We start from the raw sequence: 15,555 nt of genomic DNA on the forward strand, positions 1-15,555 counted from the left end.
CTCCCGGCCAATGAGCGCGGGCCGCGACAACCGCTCCGTTGACTTCACTTCCGGCCCCGCCCCGCCGGGCTCCCGCGCGGGTCCTCAGCGCGGTTAGCTGGAGTCCGGTCCCGCCAAGCTTGTACCGGGGCGCGATCGTTCGGCGTTCTGTCACGGTCAGATTGGAGGAAGTTAAGTCTGTGTGGGGTCTGTGCCTGACTTACAGGGCGCGTCAGCGGACTGAGGCCCTGACCCCTGCCGTCCGCGTGACCTTCCAGGTGCCCTGACCGAAACTTTTCATAAGCTGACAGTGTTTTTTAAATCATAGTTGGCAGGATCAGTTTGGTGGGTCACGGACTAACAGTGTTTTTGGTTTGGTTTGGTTTTTTTAAGCCTGTAGGGGCACCTGGCTGGCTCAGTAGGGGAGGAGCATGGGACTTTTGATACCAGGGTTGTGAGTTCAAGCCCCTCTTTGGGTGTGGAGATTACTAAAATAAACAAACTTTATTAAAAAAAAAAAAAGAAGAAGAAGAAGAAGAAGAAACCTACAGTGTCTGCAGTTCATTAGGGCAGAGTTCATACCAGTTTTGTGCAGGGTCCACACAGCCAAACCCAAGGGGTAAGGGTGGGCTGTCCGCTTACGGGCACCCGGATTGGGGACGGCAGGCAAGAGGCACAGTGGGCTGAGCTGGGAACAGGAAGCAGGCACAACGGTGGAGAGCAGACATTAAAAGAACCGCACACGTGGGGATAAAGATACAAGCTCTGGGAAGGGCCCACAGAAAGAAACAAAGGACCTCCTTTAGCCAGGGACGGGCTGAGCTGGAACAGTTCCACCGAGCTAGCAAGGCAGAGAAGGATTTCACCTGCTCAGCGTCCTGGCCTCAAAATTGTACCTCTCTCCAGCTCCATGTGAGGTGAGGCTGTCTCTTGGAGCACTTGGATCACACCGGTACCAAACATGGACTTTCTCTGCACTTCTAGCCCCGTGGATGGCCTGCGAGTGGCATTTTCTGGGTACAACTGAGGCATCCAGCTGGTGCTCCTTACATGTTAGCAGAACACATCCCACCCACTGTCCTTGAGGAGGCCATCCATTCCTTACTGAAGCAATCCACTATCCTACTGGCAGAGTTATCAGCTCCAGGGAGCCAAGGTAAATTGAGAGTGAAATGTTTTTTGGAGAGCCCACAGAGACATGTGAGTGTATCATTTTATTTCCTGATTCCACTTCAACAATAGAGTGAACGGCTACAATTGTCATCCATTTCTCCAACAATTCTGCCCTGACTTTTTCTTCTCCAGGTCACAGTTCTCTCTGTTTCTGGGCCTTCGAGTCATGAGGATCAGTCTCTGATGTGGGACAGGGATACAGCCACCCCTCCCAGGCAACTGGCAGCAAAACATGAGAGGAGAACAGCAGAAAGGTGGAGCCAACCGTGGGAGAACCACACTTCTAGAGCCCAAAAAGGGCAAAAACAGTCACACAAGAACAGAAGAGCTCTTAAGAATAGTGGGCTGGATTCTAAAACTGGGACCCAAACACCTGGGTAGGTAGTTGCTATTCAACAGGGAACATTCCATGCACAAGGGAAAGAGGAGAAAAGAGGAGAGAGAAAAAGGAGGAGAAAGAAGAAAGCCAAGGAGGTAGCCAGTGGGGGTGGGGAGGAAGTACCACCAAACAGCACACAGACTGAAGTGTCTCTGGAGCACCACAACCACCCCCAAAGGGCCTCTAGTTACTGCCCACAGCCCCAGGCTTTCTCGGGGACATGTCAGTCACACAGCACCCCCCATGTTAGGCTGAGGGAAGCACCCGTATCTGGCTTTGGGCAACTTTCTCCAAAGCTTTTGGGGAAGGACTAGCTCCTTCCTGAGTTTGGTGATACAGCTTTGGAGATAAACAGGGGTCAAATCCTGATGCTCCTGATGCTATTACTGTGTGATCCTGGGCATGTCATGTAACCTCTCTGGTCTAAGTTATAGCTATATTAACATCCCTGGCTTCTGTGGGGACTAGACACAATACATGTAACGTGCCTGGCCCTTGGTGGGAACTTAGAGTACGTCATTGTCGTTGCTATCACTATTAATTATTCTCACTGACCCACATGCTTTAAAGTACAGGGCTGTAGACAGTGCACCCCTCTGAAGCATGATGCCACAGCCTCCCATAGCCTGGATGACCTTGCCCAGGCCAAGCTCCCAGATGCAGGAAAGGATACAGCATGTCCACGGGCGGCTCGGCTGAGGAGGTGCTAGGGGAGAGGCCCTCCAAGGAGACGTGCAAGGTCTGGGCCGTGCTCTCATCAGCCAGGAGGCCCATGCTCTGGACCTGGAGCAAGAAGAGGGCAGGGGAGACAGGCCTTCTCAGTGCCTACTCCATCAGATCCTCTCTACCCTCCACCCTCTGTACTCCTGACCTCCCTCTAGCTGCTGTGGCCAGAGGGCTCATCCTCCACAAAGAAGATGGCGTGGAGGGTCTAGCCTTACAGAGGCTCCGTGGCATCCCCTTCCAACCCACCTGCAGGAAGAAGCCACGCAGAGCCTGGAGTGTGGTATTCGACAGGGTAGAGAGGTCAGCCAAAGCTGCCCCTTGCAGAACATGACCCACCTCCTCACGAGAAAGGACACTGCTGCTCTGGAACCGCACAAACTAGGCCAGGGAGAGAAGCCGCAAACACACAGTGATTTGGTATCTCCTTCATTCACAGACATTTCCCGTGTCCCTGCTGTGATTGGCACTGGGCTGGGGGCACAGATCTGAAGCCCACAGAACCCTGCCTTCAGGAGCTCAGAGTTGGTGGGTCCAGGAGAAGTGGAATAAATGAGGCAGAGTATGAAACCCTGAGAGGGTTGGTCCTGCTGACCTCTTCAGTACCCTTCCCCTCACCCCTTGGCCTTGTACCTCACGCTCATGGTCAAAATGGACTATGGTGGTTACCCAAACACACTGCCAGGTGCTCGTACCCCTGCTATTTTCACTTCACTACTTGGAATACTTTTCCTCCTCTTTGCCTAATAATCCTTCAAGCCTCAGCTAAAATGTTACCTTCCTGCTGAATGTTCTTTCATTTTATTAAAGAAATACAGGCATTAATTGAGTGCTTACTACACTCTTACTCACCTCTCCCTCCCAGCTCTGGCAGAAATAATTACAGTGGACCCTTACACCACACGAGAGTGAAATGCATGGGTCCACTTATACACAGATTATTTTCGATAAATACTGTACTGTACTTATGATTTTCTTAATAGCATTTTCTTTTTCTAGTTTATTGTAAGAATACGGTATTCAGTACATATAACATACAAAATATGTGTTTACTGACTGTTTATGTTATCAGTAAGGCTTCCAGTCAACAGTGGGCTATTAGTAGCTAGTTTTGGGGGAGTCAAAAGTTATATTCGGATTTCCAACTGCTCAGGGACCAACATAACCCCCACATTATTCAAGGGTCAACTGTACTCTTCTCTGTGTTCCCACACCAACCACTGATTTATCGATTGATCTGCTTTACTATCATTCACAGGCTCACTGCTTTGTTGTTTATTCAGTGGGCACTTACCACAAGCTAGGTTCTTAGCATATCTTCTACTCTGCCACTAATAACGTCATGTTTTAACTATTAGTTTCCTGTCTATCTCCTTCTCAAGACTGAGAGACCCTTAAAGGGCAGAGCATTTGGCTCAGTAACACCTTTGGTCCCTAGCATAGGATCTGGGTGCGGCAGGTAGGCCCCAGCCAATGATTCATGATTCATATGCAAATAAATTAGGAGTATCTGGGTCTTTTGGGGTGAGAAGATGTGGGTGTTTAGAGGAATTCTCTGAGCAGGCCTCTTGTAGGGTGAAGACCCACCCAGCCCCTCTACCTTCTACCCCTCTACCTGGTCTCCTCAGGACCACCCAGCTCATCACATTCTTCAGACCACAAGGCCATCCATTAAGTACTTACCAGGGTCATGAGCCTCAAGATCTCAGGTCTGAGGAAGGAACTCTCTCCAGCATCCAGGAGGGTAAACAGCAAAAACCGATTCCAGGGCTGGGAGACCACATGGAATGCTACAGGAAACACCAGTCACTCTAGGCTGTTACTGCTACTTTTCCATAGACCATGGAGCATTGCTGAAGAGGACTTTCTCTGATTGGCTCAAACAGGGGTTGCCCAGCTAGAGGCAGGGCATTGGACAAACTGACCTGAACGCAGGAAGTTTCTTTCTTCCCTGGGCTTCTATCCACCTATGCTACCTGGCCCAGGGAAACCACATATCCCACTATTGTGGGAAGCAGGCATAGGAAGGGCTCTGCCATTTAAGAGCTTTTGACCTTGGTTGGGCAGGTTCCTTGATCTCTCTGAACTACAATGTCCTCATCTGTATAATGGGCATGGCAATGCCCTTGTAGTATTATGAAAAGAATTAAACAAAATGAGTGTGAGTCAAAGAACAGAGGTTGGAAGTCTGGGACAGGAGGGTGGCAGGGGCTGGCTGCCCCTATGAGAACATCAGAAAATAGGGAGGGTGTCTACCGATGTCTGGGCTCCGGGCATGCAGGTAATCAAGCAAGGCTTCCAGGCAGGCAACACAGGCATAGGACAACAGAGGGTCCTTCTGCAAACAAACAAACAAAACCCCACAGAAGTTAATGTCAGGTTTTGCTACCAATGAGTTTTGGTGTCAATCAAGAAAAAAACATCTGGTTTTCAGAATAATTTGGATTTCAGAATTTCAGATATGGTATTGTAGCCCTGTAGATAATCAAGGAATGTTCGTTGGTTTCATGTCTAACACACACACAGAGCAGAGCACAGTGCTTATACTGATGATTCACCTATGTTCTACCTACATTCAAGAGGCTGTTTCAGAAAAGGAGATAAGTTGGGGCGCCTGGGTGGCGCAGTCGGTTAAGCGTCCGACTTCAGCCAGGTCACGATCTCGCGGTCCGTGAGTTCGAGCCCCGCGTCAGGCTCTGAGCTGATGGCTCAGAGCCTGGAGCCTGTTTCCGATTCTGTGTCTCCCTCTCTCTCTGCCCCTCCCCCGTTCATGCTCTGTCTCTCTCTGTCCCAAAAATAAATAAAAAAAAAAAAAAAGAAAAGGAGATAAGCCCTGGGCCCCATTAAGAGATTCATAGATTACAGACTCTGTAAGAACCTCACAGTTTATCTACGCCAGTAAGTTTCAACCTTTTTTTAAAGCAGAACGTTTCATCAAACAAAATTTTATGCTCTAATAAGCATGCCAAAAGATCTCATTGTCATCAGTCATTAGGGAAATGCAAATGAAAACTACCACTACACACCCACCAACAGCTAAAATTAAAAAGACTGACGATACCATGTGGGTTAGAATGTAGAGCAACTAGAACTCTCATATAGTTCTGGTGGGAAAGTAAACGATGCAACCATTTGGAAAACAATTTGATGGTTTCTTATAAAGCAAATATGTACTTAACCATATGTGCTAGGTGGAATTTTAAGATAGTCCCATGACCTTTGCTCCCAGATGTTATTCCTGTGATTATGTTACATTATAGGGCAAAATGAGATTGTTGGGGCCTTGAAAAACCATTTTCTCTGGCTGGTGGCAGAAGAACCAGAGAGCCTGGAGACGTGAGAAGGACTCAGCATGCATTGCTGCTTTGAAGATAGAGGGGCCCAGTGAGAAAGAATGTGGGCAAAGAGCTAGAAGAGGCCCCTGCAGAAGAAGTGGATTCTTCCCAGATTCCCGAGGTAAGCACCCAGTCTGGCCAACATCTTGATTTCAGCCTTGTGAGACTCTAAGCAAAGAACTTGCTCAAACCCACTCAGACTTCTGATATAGAAAACTGTGAGGTGATAAACGGTGTGGTGTTAAGCCATTAAGTTTGTGATAACTTGTTACACACATTAGAGAACAAATACCTCATTTGACCCAGCAATTCCACTCCTATATAAGAGAAATAAAACCATATGTCCACACAAAGACCTGTACTTCCAGATGAAGAACAACTGGATGCATAACAGTCAAAAATCTGGAAGTCCCAAATCAATAGGTTAATAGGTAAATAGCTGTGGTATGGCCATATAATGGATGACTACTCACCAGTAAAAAGAAATGAAGTACTGACACACACACCAATATGAATGAAGTTCAAAAGCATTAAGCTAAGTGACAGAAGCTAGACACACAAGACCACATACTGTATGATTTCACTTCTAGGAATTCTAGAAATGGCAAAACTATAGTGACAGAAAGCTGATCAGTATGTACTGAGGGACAGGGATGAGAAGAGATTAACTACCAAGGGGCACCAGAGAACTTTCTAGGGTGATGGAAATGTTCTATATCATGACTGTGGTAGTGTTTATGAAACTACATTTTTGTCAAAACTCATTTAACTGTACACTTAAAATCAATGAATTTTATTGCATGTAAGTTATAAAAAATGATTTTTTTAAATGTAAAAACAAACAAAGCTATGCTGTTTTCATACTGTTCTTTCAAAGGCAGCAATGTGATGGTTAAGAACATAGGACAGACTTGGGTTTGCATCTTTGCTTAGTCACTTACCATCTATGTGACCCTGGCTAAAGTCACTTACTCTTGCTGAATGGGAATTTTAAAATTACCCGAGTTGCTGAGAGGGTTGAAGGAGAAATGGATACAGAGTGCTCAGCCAATGCTTGCCACAGAGTACACACTCAATTAAGGGTGCGAACATCCTCATGAAATGCATAACAGGAGAAATACGCCCTCCCTTTAAAAACCCCTGGGTTTTCTACACAGAACTCCTAAGTCCTGTAAGGAACACAGCTTGAAGTGTTTGAGCTATCCATTTACCTCATTTTACAGCTGAGAAAGTGAGGCCCAGAGAGAAAATACTTGACCTGAGGACACCTGCATATATCAGTAGGTGGCAGATCTAGAACCAAACCCTGGGCCTTGTGCCCTTTCTCCTTCTCCAACCTAAACTTAACTCTTAACCAGTGGGCACTTCCAGCCTCTTCCCAGGCACACACATGAGCCAGCACGCCTTGGTTTCCCCACCTGGCAAAGAGCTATGGCCCCAGCGCCACTCTCTGACTCTGTCTCCATATTACCTTAGAAACCCAGCAAGCACCACCTGGATGAGGAGCTGGGACCACTGGGCATTAGGAATGCCAGGTACCACCACTCTGGTAACAATGACCCCTGTTCACAAGATGCACTTCTCGGGACACTGAAAGAACATGGATTTTGTAAACAAAAGGACTTAGGTTTAAAAATTTTTTTTTTTAACGTTTATTTATTTTTGAGACAGAGAGAGACAGAGCATGAACGGGGGAGGGTCAGAGACAGACAGACACAGAATCCGAAACAGGCTCCAGGCTCTGAGCGGTCAGCACAGAGCCCGACGCGGGGCTCGAACTCACGGACCGCGAGATCATGACCTGAGCCGAAATCGGCCGCTTAACCGAGCCACCCAGGAGCCCCGAAAAGGACTTAGGTTTAAATCCTGACCTAAAAGTGTGTGAACTTAGGCAGGTTACTTAACAGCTCTGGGATTCTGTTTCCTTGTCTATAAAACGGAGATGATAATTTCTACCTTACAGAGCAGTTGTGATGAATAAATAACATATGTCAGGGCACTTGGGTGGCTCAGTCAGTTAAATGTCTGACTTCAGCTCATGTTGTGATATCATGGTTCTGAGTTCAAGCCCCACATTGGGCTCTGTGGTGACAGCTCAGAGCCTGGAGCCTGCTTCAGATTCTGTGTCTCCCTCTCTCTCTCTGCCCTCCCCTGCTCACGCTCTCTCTCTCTCTCTCTCTCTCTCTGCCTCAAAAATAAATAAACATAAAAAATTTTTAAATAAATAAATAATGTAGGTCAAGTGTTTGTGTGGAGTAGGCACTTGATAAATGTCTTCTCTCCTTCCTCCCCACCTCCTACTCTCCTAGAACCCTAACCTGATATATACCTCTGCTCTTGTAGGAACGATACCTGAGGTCAAAGCCTCACATCTTGTAAAACTAACCAGCTCACTGATTTCCAATCTGGTGACAACATTCTACTCCAACCCTAATCACAAAGCCAAGTCTAAGCACAAGGATAATTGTTTCTTCCCTGCTCAGACACAGCCTTACCTCTCCCCAACTCTCCCCAGGGATGTAGCAATTGGACTGGAATCTAGGAGTTCTTGCTGGGTTTCTGCTTGGAGATCCCCAGCCACAAGACACTCTTAATTCCTCCCAAGGTGGCCTGCTCTATTGTTAGTCCTGGCCACAAGAAAGGGCCCCCTCCTGTCTTCCTGCAGCTCCACCTGCTGGCCAAGGTCTCCATCTCCAAAGAAACCCAAAACAAACGTACTGTATGTATTCTCTGGAGACAGAGATTTATAGTCCTGTGGCTCCTCTGAGAACTAAAAAGGGAAGTTTGCCCTGGCTTCTCCCTACTCCAATGCCATGCAAGTCCTCCAGTACACAGCCCTCCCCCCCACTGCTATTAACCTGCTCTCTTTGCCCCACGTGACCCAGCATGGTGAACCCTGAACACTGCCTCCATCCTCACTACAACCAATGCTTTTCTGGGCTGTGCTCCATTCCTGGGGGAATGGAGGCTATTGTCATAGGCCCAAATTGCTTAATGCTGAAAGACTCCTTACATTTTGCAGATAGAGAAATCAAGGATCAGTAAGAGGAATTGACTTGCTAAACTCCTTCAGAGTTAGGAGCGGGGCAGGGACTATGATGCAGATCTCTATGATTCTGGCCAGTGCACCTTCCACAGCACTGCACTGAGCTACCTCGGCTCAGACAGCTGAAGACTGCACACTCTGCCCAGCACTCAATCGTTGGTGCTGATGTTGCATGGCTGCTTTGGACCAGAGACGTCAGAGGACTAGCACCCAGTGCCCTTAGCTTAGGTCTTACTGTCATTTTTTCCCTCTTGATACTGCTTTTTTTTTTTTTAATAACAGCTTTAATGAGATATAATTCATAAACCACAAAATTAATCTTTTTAAAGGTACAGATCAGGGTACCAAGGTGGCTCAGTCTGTTAAGCATCCAACTTTGGATCATGATTTTGCGGTTTGTGGGTTCAAGACCCACGTCAGGCTCTGTGCTGACAGCTCAGAGCCTGCAGCCTGCTTTGGATTCTGTGTCTCCCTCTTTCTCTGCCCCTCCTCTGCTTGCTCACAAACTGTGAGATCAGAACCTGAGCAAGGACCAAGAGTCACACACTTAACTGAGCCACTCAGGCGTCCCTAGATCAGTAGTTTCTAGTATATTCACAGAGTTGTACAGCTATTTAATTCCAGAATATTTTCATCATCCCAAAAAGAAACCCCATACTCATTAATAGTTGCTCCCCATTCCCTGACCCCCAACCCCGGTCCTAGGCAACCACTAATCTACTTTCTGTCTCTATGGATTTGCCTATTCTGGACATTTCGTCCAAATGAAATCATGTAATATGTGGTCTTTTACATCTGGCTTCTTTCACTGAGCATGTTTTCAAGGTTCACCTGGATTGTAGCATGTGAGTGCTTCATTACTTTTATGGCCATATAGTATTCAATTGCACGTGTATACAATTTGTTGATCCATTTATCAGCTGGTGAACATTGGGGTTGTTTGTACTTGGAACTATTATGAATAGTACTGCTATGAACATGTGCGTTTAAGTTTTTGTGTAGACACACACTTTCTTTTTTTTTTTTTTTTTTTTAAATTTTTTTTTTCCCCAACGTTTTTAATTTATTTTTGGGACAGAGAGAGACAGACAGAACATGAACGGGGGAGGGGCAGAGAGAGAGGGAGACACAGAATCGGAAACAGGCTCCAGGCTCCGAGCCATCAGCCCAGAGCCCGACGCGGGGCTCGAACTCACGGACCGCGAGATCGTGACCTGGCTGAAGTCGGACGCTTAACCGACTGCGCCACCCAGGCGCCCCTAGACACACACTTTCAATCTCCTTGGGCATATACCTGGGAATAGCACTGTTGGGCATACAGAAATTTTATGTTTAGCTTTTTGAAGTACTTCCAGGCTGTTTTCCAAAGTAGCTGCACCATTTTGCATTCCCACCCCCAATTATGTATGAGGACTCCACGTACTCCACATTCTTGCCAACATTTGATATAATCTGTCGTTTTCATTTTAGCTATCTCAGTGGGTGTGACATGGGCCTCGGTGTCATTTACTTGGGTAACTGTAACAATCTCTTGCTCAACAGTCCACTTGCCTTCAGGCTTTCTCCTCCCACCCCTCTTTCCTACTGTGGTTGCCAGTGACCTTTCAAAAACTCAGTCTGATAGAAGCCCTTCATGGCTCCCCACAGCACCTCTTGGCCTGGCACGTAAGATACTGACTAGTCTGGCCCCCGCCCAGCTCCTCAGGGTCATCTACTTCTTGCCACCCCTCAACCTCTCCCTCCCCCATGCACTTCCATATTATGCACTTTTTTTTTTTAAAGCTTTTCTTTTTTTTTTTTTTTAAATTTTTTTTAATGTTTATTTATTTTTGAGACAGAGAGAGACACAGCATGAACAGGGGAGGGTCTGAGAGAGAGGGAGACACAGAATCTGAAACAGGCTCCGGGCTCCGAGCTGTCAGCACAGAGCCCGATGCGGGGCTCGAACCCACGGACCGCGAGATCATGACCTGGGCCGAAGTCGGACACTCAACTGACTGAGCCACCCAGGCGCCCCCATATTATGCACTTTTGCTCGTGCTGTCCTCCCTGCCTGGAATGCCCTTCCCTCTACCTCTGCCTAGATAGACACTGTTCAAGGCTGAATTCAAATGTCACCTTTTCTGTGAGGCCTTCTCTGACTGCAACCCCCACAAGCAGCAAAAGTTTTTGCCTAAAAGAAATTCATAGTTTTACAAGAGGACAGAAATTCAGACCACTGACCATATAATAAAATATGATAAATACAATCCTCATTACAGGACTGAATAAACCACTCTGGGAGCTCAGGAGAGAGAGAGAGACCTCCTCTATTCTTAGATTGCTGTGGGATTAATATTTGCTGAATGTATGAATAATTGAACAAATAAAGAACCATTTTTAAATGACAAAACTATGGAAGGTCTGAAGAAGGCTTAGCTCCAGCCCTGAGGGAAGGACACAGAAACAAAATGATTCTTCCATATACTTCCTTGGATTAAGGGCAGTGACAGAAAGGTCACTATGGCTGAAGGCAGGAGGCCAGGGAATTTCTCAGGAGTGTGTCAGTGAGAGAAAGGAGAAAGGGGCTCCTTGGTCCTGTTCATCAGGCAGTAACAGGGACAGTGACTGTGAGGCTGAGCGGCTCCTCACCACACTTTCCTACAACAAGCACAGGCCCAGTAGCCTCTCATGAAGAATTCATGAGTTATTCCAGTTGGTTCCCCTTCCCAGGACTGCTGAGGACAGTCCAAAACTTCCAGAGAGACAAATACTATATTATTGTACTTAAATGAGCTACCTAGAAGAATCAAATAGTTGAATAGAGACAGAAAGTAGAATGGTGACTGTCAAGGGCTTGGGGAGAGGGGACAATGGAGAATTACTGTTTATTGTGGACAGAGTTTTAGTTCGACAAGATAGATGAAAAAGTTTTGCATATGGAAGGTGGTAGTGTTTGTACAACAATGTAAATGTACTCACTGCCACAGAATTGCAACTTAAAAATGATTAATTTTGTGATGTTAATTTTACCATGATTTAAAAAACAAAACAAAACCAAAAAAAAACCCACCAGAGCCACAGGAGAGTGTCGCAGCCCTGGGCCCTGGGCAGGGAAAGTGAATGGTGATGGTGCTAAAGGAAGTCACTGATCCCTTAGTGGTTAAGCCACTAGTTTAAGGAAGGTTTCCATCACTCAAGGCCTGGTTCAAATGTAACCTCTTCTGTAGAGATTTTCTTGATTCAAATAATAGGTCATTTTGGCATTAATTGTAATTGTGCTTCCTACAATCTGAGTACTTAATGTCATACTCATTTCTGTGTCCTCATTCATTCATTCATTCATTCAACAAACACTGGATGCCAATTTAGTGCCAGGTTTCATGCTGGATATAGAGTATAAGGGAATAATTTTTTCCCTATGTTCTGAATGTTAAAATAGGAACTTCAGCCCTTTCAGAAACATTGAAGAGAAAGCATTTGCCCTTCCTCCCACATTTAACTGGCTCCTCCTCACCCAAGGACAGATTAATCTAATAGGTAAGATACTAGCTTAACATGTACTATGCCATCAAGACAGGATCAAGGTATTAAAGGTCATGCTCTCATGAACTTAAACTCTTAAGGTCTTGGCCAGCTGGCTAAGTGTCCACAATGCAAACATAATTTCCCTGCATATAGGCTCCTGGTCTGGCCTGGGGGAAAGGCGGTGGTTTAAAAGCTCTTTTTGAATAGATATGATAAAGCAAGTATAGTAAAATGTTAATAAAATCTAGGTGGTGTGTGTATGAATGTTCACTGTAAAATTCTTTAATCTCTGCTGTATATGAAAAAGTAGAGACAAAAAAAAAATAATAATAATAAGCCCAGTATGACCTGAAGTCCCAGCTACACTCTACTACAGTGTTTACCAGAAATAAAGCTGATGTTTTGGTTCTCATCTGATTCCTGATTTCTCATCTGGTTTTGAACCCACAAGGGGAACAAGACACAAAGATTAGTCAGACACAGTTCCTACCTTTGAGGAGCTCACAGTCTCGGGAAGACTGATAGGAAAATGGGAAGTTACAACAGAGACAGCTAAAGGTACAGAGCCTTGTGCAGAGATGTGCTGGCAGGACAAATCTCGGCAACCACAGAGCCAGCAACTTCTATCTCCTGACATTTCTCAACTTTCCCCATACTGTGCCCAGGCTCAGTGGGGATCAGTCCTTGAACATGATCTCCCACAATCAACAGCCGTATCATATATGTGCAGTCATCATCTGGACACCAAGTAGTGTCTACTCAAATGAAGGCCCACATCCCACCCAGGAAGTCTCTGCAACTCCCCTCACTCATTTGCTGGCTCCCTCCCCAACCTCCCTCCTCTTGTCTTATGAATGACTTCCCCTCAGATCAGACCATAAGGATCTCTCTTAGACAAGCTCCAAAGGGCAAGAAGAGAGAATCCAAGTCTAACAAAAACAGCATAAACATCCAGGGCTTCCGTAACTCTACAGTGACCAGCTCATATTTGAAAATAATACACAATAGGGGTGCCTGGGTGGCTCAGTCGGTTAAGTGCCCGACTTCGGCTCAGGTTATGATCTTGCAGTTCGTGAGTTTGAGCCCTGCATTGGGCTCTGTGCTGACAGCTCAGAGCCTGAAGCCTGCTTCGGATTCTGTTTCCCCCTCTTTCTGCCCCTCCCTGGCTCACGCTCTGTCTCTCTCTCTCTCTCAAAAATAAATAAACGTTAAAAAAAAATTTTTTTTAAGAAAATAAAATAATACACAATAAGCCTCTTAAAAGAAAAGAAAGTTCTAGGGAATCAAGGGTTGGAAACAGGCCACAAGGCCAGGAACAGGGAATGAGTCCATATCAGAGAACAAAATGGTGCTGCCATCAAGATCAATCCTGTTTCTGATGCCCCCCTGCCCGTAGGGATGTAGGACAAATCACTTGGTCTTTTCAGCTCAGCTCAAGCATCCCTACCAGGAAACCTTCTCTGACAGCCAGCTTTGCACTAACCCTATACTAGGCTATCAGTTACACCCTGTACCCCACAATGCAGTGTGTCCCTTTAGCCCAGAACTGACCACATTGTGTTATCACTTCTTGTCTACACAGCAGTTCCCCACCAAATGTTAACTCCTCAAAGGCAGGCATCTAACATACCTCCATGCCCCACCACCCTTCACAGTATATGATGGCTGGATAAACAATGATCTCCATGGCACAAAAACAGACACTCAGATCAATGAAACAGAATAAAGAACCCAGAAATGGACCCACAAATGTATGGCCAACTAATCTTTGTCAAAGCAGCAAAGAATAATAGCCAATGGAATAAAGACAGTCTCTTCAGCAAGTGGTGTTGGGAAAACTGGACAGCGACATGCAGAAGAATGAACCTGGACCACCTTTTTACACCATACACAAAAATAAACTCAAAATGGATGAAAGACCTAAATGTAAGACAGGAAGCCATCAAAATCCTCAAGGAGAAGGCAGGCAAAAACCTCTTTGATCTTGGCTGCAGCAACTTCTAACTCAACAAGTCTCCAGAGGCAAGGGAAACAAAAGCAAAAATGAACTACTGGGACCTCATCAAAATAAAAAGATTCTGCACAGCGAAGGAAACAATCAACAAAACTAAAAGGCAACTGATGGGATGGGAGAAGATATTTGCAAATGATATATCAGATAAAGGGTTAGTATCCGAAATCTATAAAGAATTTATCAAACTCAACACCCAAAAAACAAATAATCCAGTGAAGAAATGGGCAAAAGACATGAATAGACACTTCTCCAAAGAAGACATCCAGATGGCCAACTGGCACATGAAAAAATGCTCCACATCACTCATCATCAGGGAAATACAAATCAAAACCACCGTGAGATACCACCTTACACCTGTCAGAATGGCTAACATGAACAACTTGGGCAACAACAGATGTTGGCGAGGATGCAGAGAAAGAGGATTTCTTTTGCATTGCTGGTGGGAATGCAAGCTGGTGCAGTCACTCTGGAAAACAGTACGGAGGTTCCTCAAAAAACTAAAAATAGACCTACCCTACGACCCAGCAATTGCACTACTAGGCATTTATCCACGGGATACAGGGGTGCTGTTTCGAAGGGACACACGCACCCCAATGTTTATAGCAGCACTATCAACAATAGCCAAAGTATGGAAAGAGCCCAAATGTCCATCAACGGATGAATGGATAAAGATGTGTCTATACACACACGCACACACACACACTGGAGTATCACTCGGCTATCAAAAAGAATGAAATCTTGCCATTTCCAACTACGTGGATGGAACTAGAGGGTATTATGCTAAGCGAAATTAGAGAGACAAATATCATACGACTTCACTCATGAGTACTTCAAGACACAGAACTGATAAACATAAAGGAAGGGAAACAAAAATAATATAAAAACAGGAAGGGGGACAAAACATAAGAGACTCTTAAATATGGAGAACAGAGGGTTACTGGAGGGATTGTGGGAGGGGGGATGGGCTCAATGGGTAAGGGGCATTAAGGAATCTACTCCTGAAATCATTGTTGCACTATACGCTAACTAATTTCGATGTAAATTAAAATACATACAATAATAATAATACAATACAATACAATACAATACAATACAATACAATACAATGATCTCCAAAAGTCCTCTAAGCTGTGAAACATAAAGCCCTCTGGGGTACACATCTACTGTTTTGGCTTACACAAAATTCACTCCTCCTTTTTCTGCAAACAGTTTTCTTTTGTGGAACTATCCCTCTTTCATATTCTGTCTACAAGGGTAATAGAGAGCTGACCGCATGGCCCCAGACTCCGGGAGAGGGCACTGACTCAAGCCACATCAGCCAGAGCATCCCATGGCCCAGCCACAGTGATTGGCACATTACCCAAGCCAGACTAATGAGACTCAGTTCTGAGGACTGCTG

The 15,555-nt window shown here is 45.6% G+C and overlaps 1 protein-coding gene and 1 long non-coding RNA gene across 6 annotated transcripts in view; one reads left to right on the plus strand and one right to left on the minus strand.

Moving 5' to 3' along the window:
• The first annotated feature begins 83 nt into the window (after nucleotides 1–83).
• On the plus strand, nucleotides 84–3,079 carry LOC131518775 (uncharacterized). Of its 3 annotated transcripts, XR_009265278.1 has the most exons (4): nucleotides 84–324; nucleotides 886–1,135; nucleotides 1,285–1,529; nucleotides 2,694–3,079. It is a non-coding gene; the product is annotated as an uncharacterized LOC131518775 (long non-coding RNA). The 3 variants fall into 3 exon arrangements; XR_009265277.1 differs by lacking the exon at nucleotides 84–324 and having other exon boundaries at nucleotides 509–1,179; XR_009265276.1 differs by lacking the exon at nucleotides 84–324 and having other exon boundaries at nucleotides 509–1,135.
• Nucleotides 1,175–15,555, minus strand: part of MEI1 (meiotic double-stranded break formation protein 1) — a 79,026-nt gene continuing 64,645 nt past the window's right edge. For all 3 annotated transcript variants that reach the window (XM_058741158.1, XM_058741159.1, XM_058741157.1), the window contains 5 exons: nucleotides 4,511–4,592; nucleotides 3,938–4,044; nucleotides 2,504–2,635; nucleotides 2,205–2,314; nucleotides 1,175–1,371 (listed from right to left, as the gene is read on the minus strand). In XM_058741158.1, coding sequence (XP_058597141.1) covers nucleotides 1,326–1,371; nucleotides 2,205–2,314; nucleotides 2,504–2,635; nucleotides 3,938–4,044; nucleotides 4,511–4,592 — 477 coding nt within the window. In that variant the 3' untranslated portion in view covers nucleotides 1,175–1,325. The remainder of the gene's footprint in view (nucleotides 1,372–2,204; nucleotides 2,315–2,503; nucleotides 2,636–3,937; nucleotides 4,045–4,510; nucleotides 4,593–15,555) is intronic.

The sequence above is a fragment of the Neofelis nebulosa genome, chromosome 8, assembly GCF_028018385.1.
Source record: "Neofelis nebulosa isolate mNeoNeb1 chromosome 8, mNeoNeb1.pri, whole genome shotgun sequence".
Taxonomy (NCBI): Eukaryota; Metazoa; Chordata; class Mammalia; order Carnivora; family Felidae; genus Neofelis; species Neofelis nebulosa.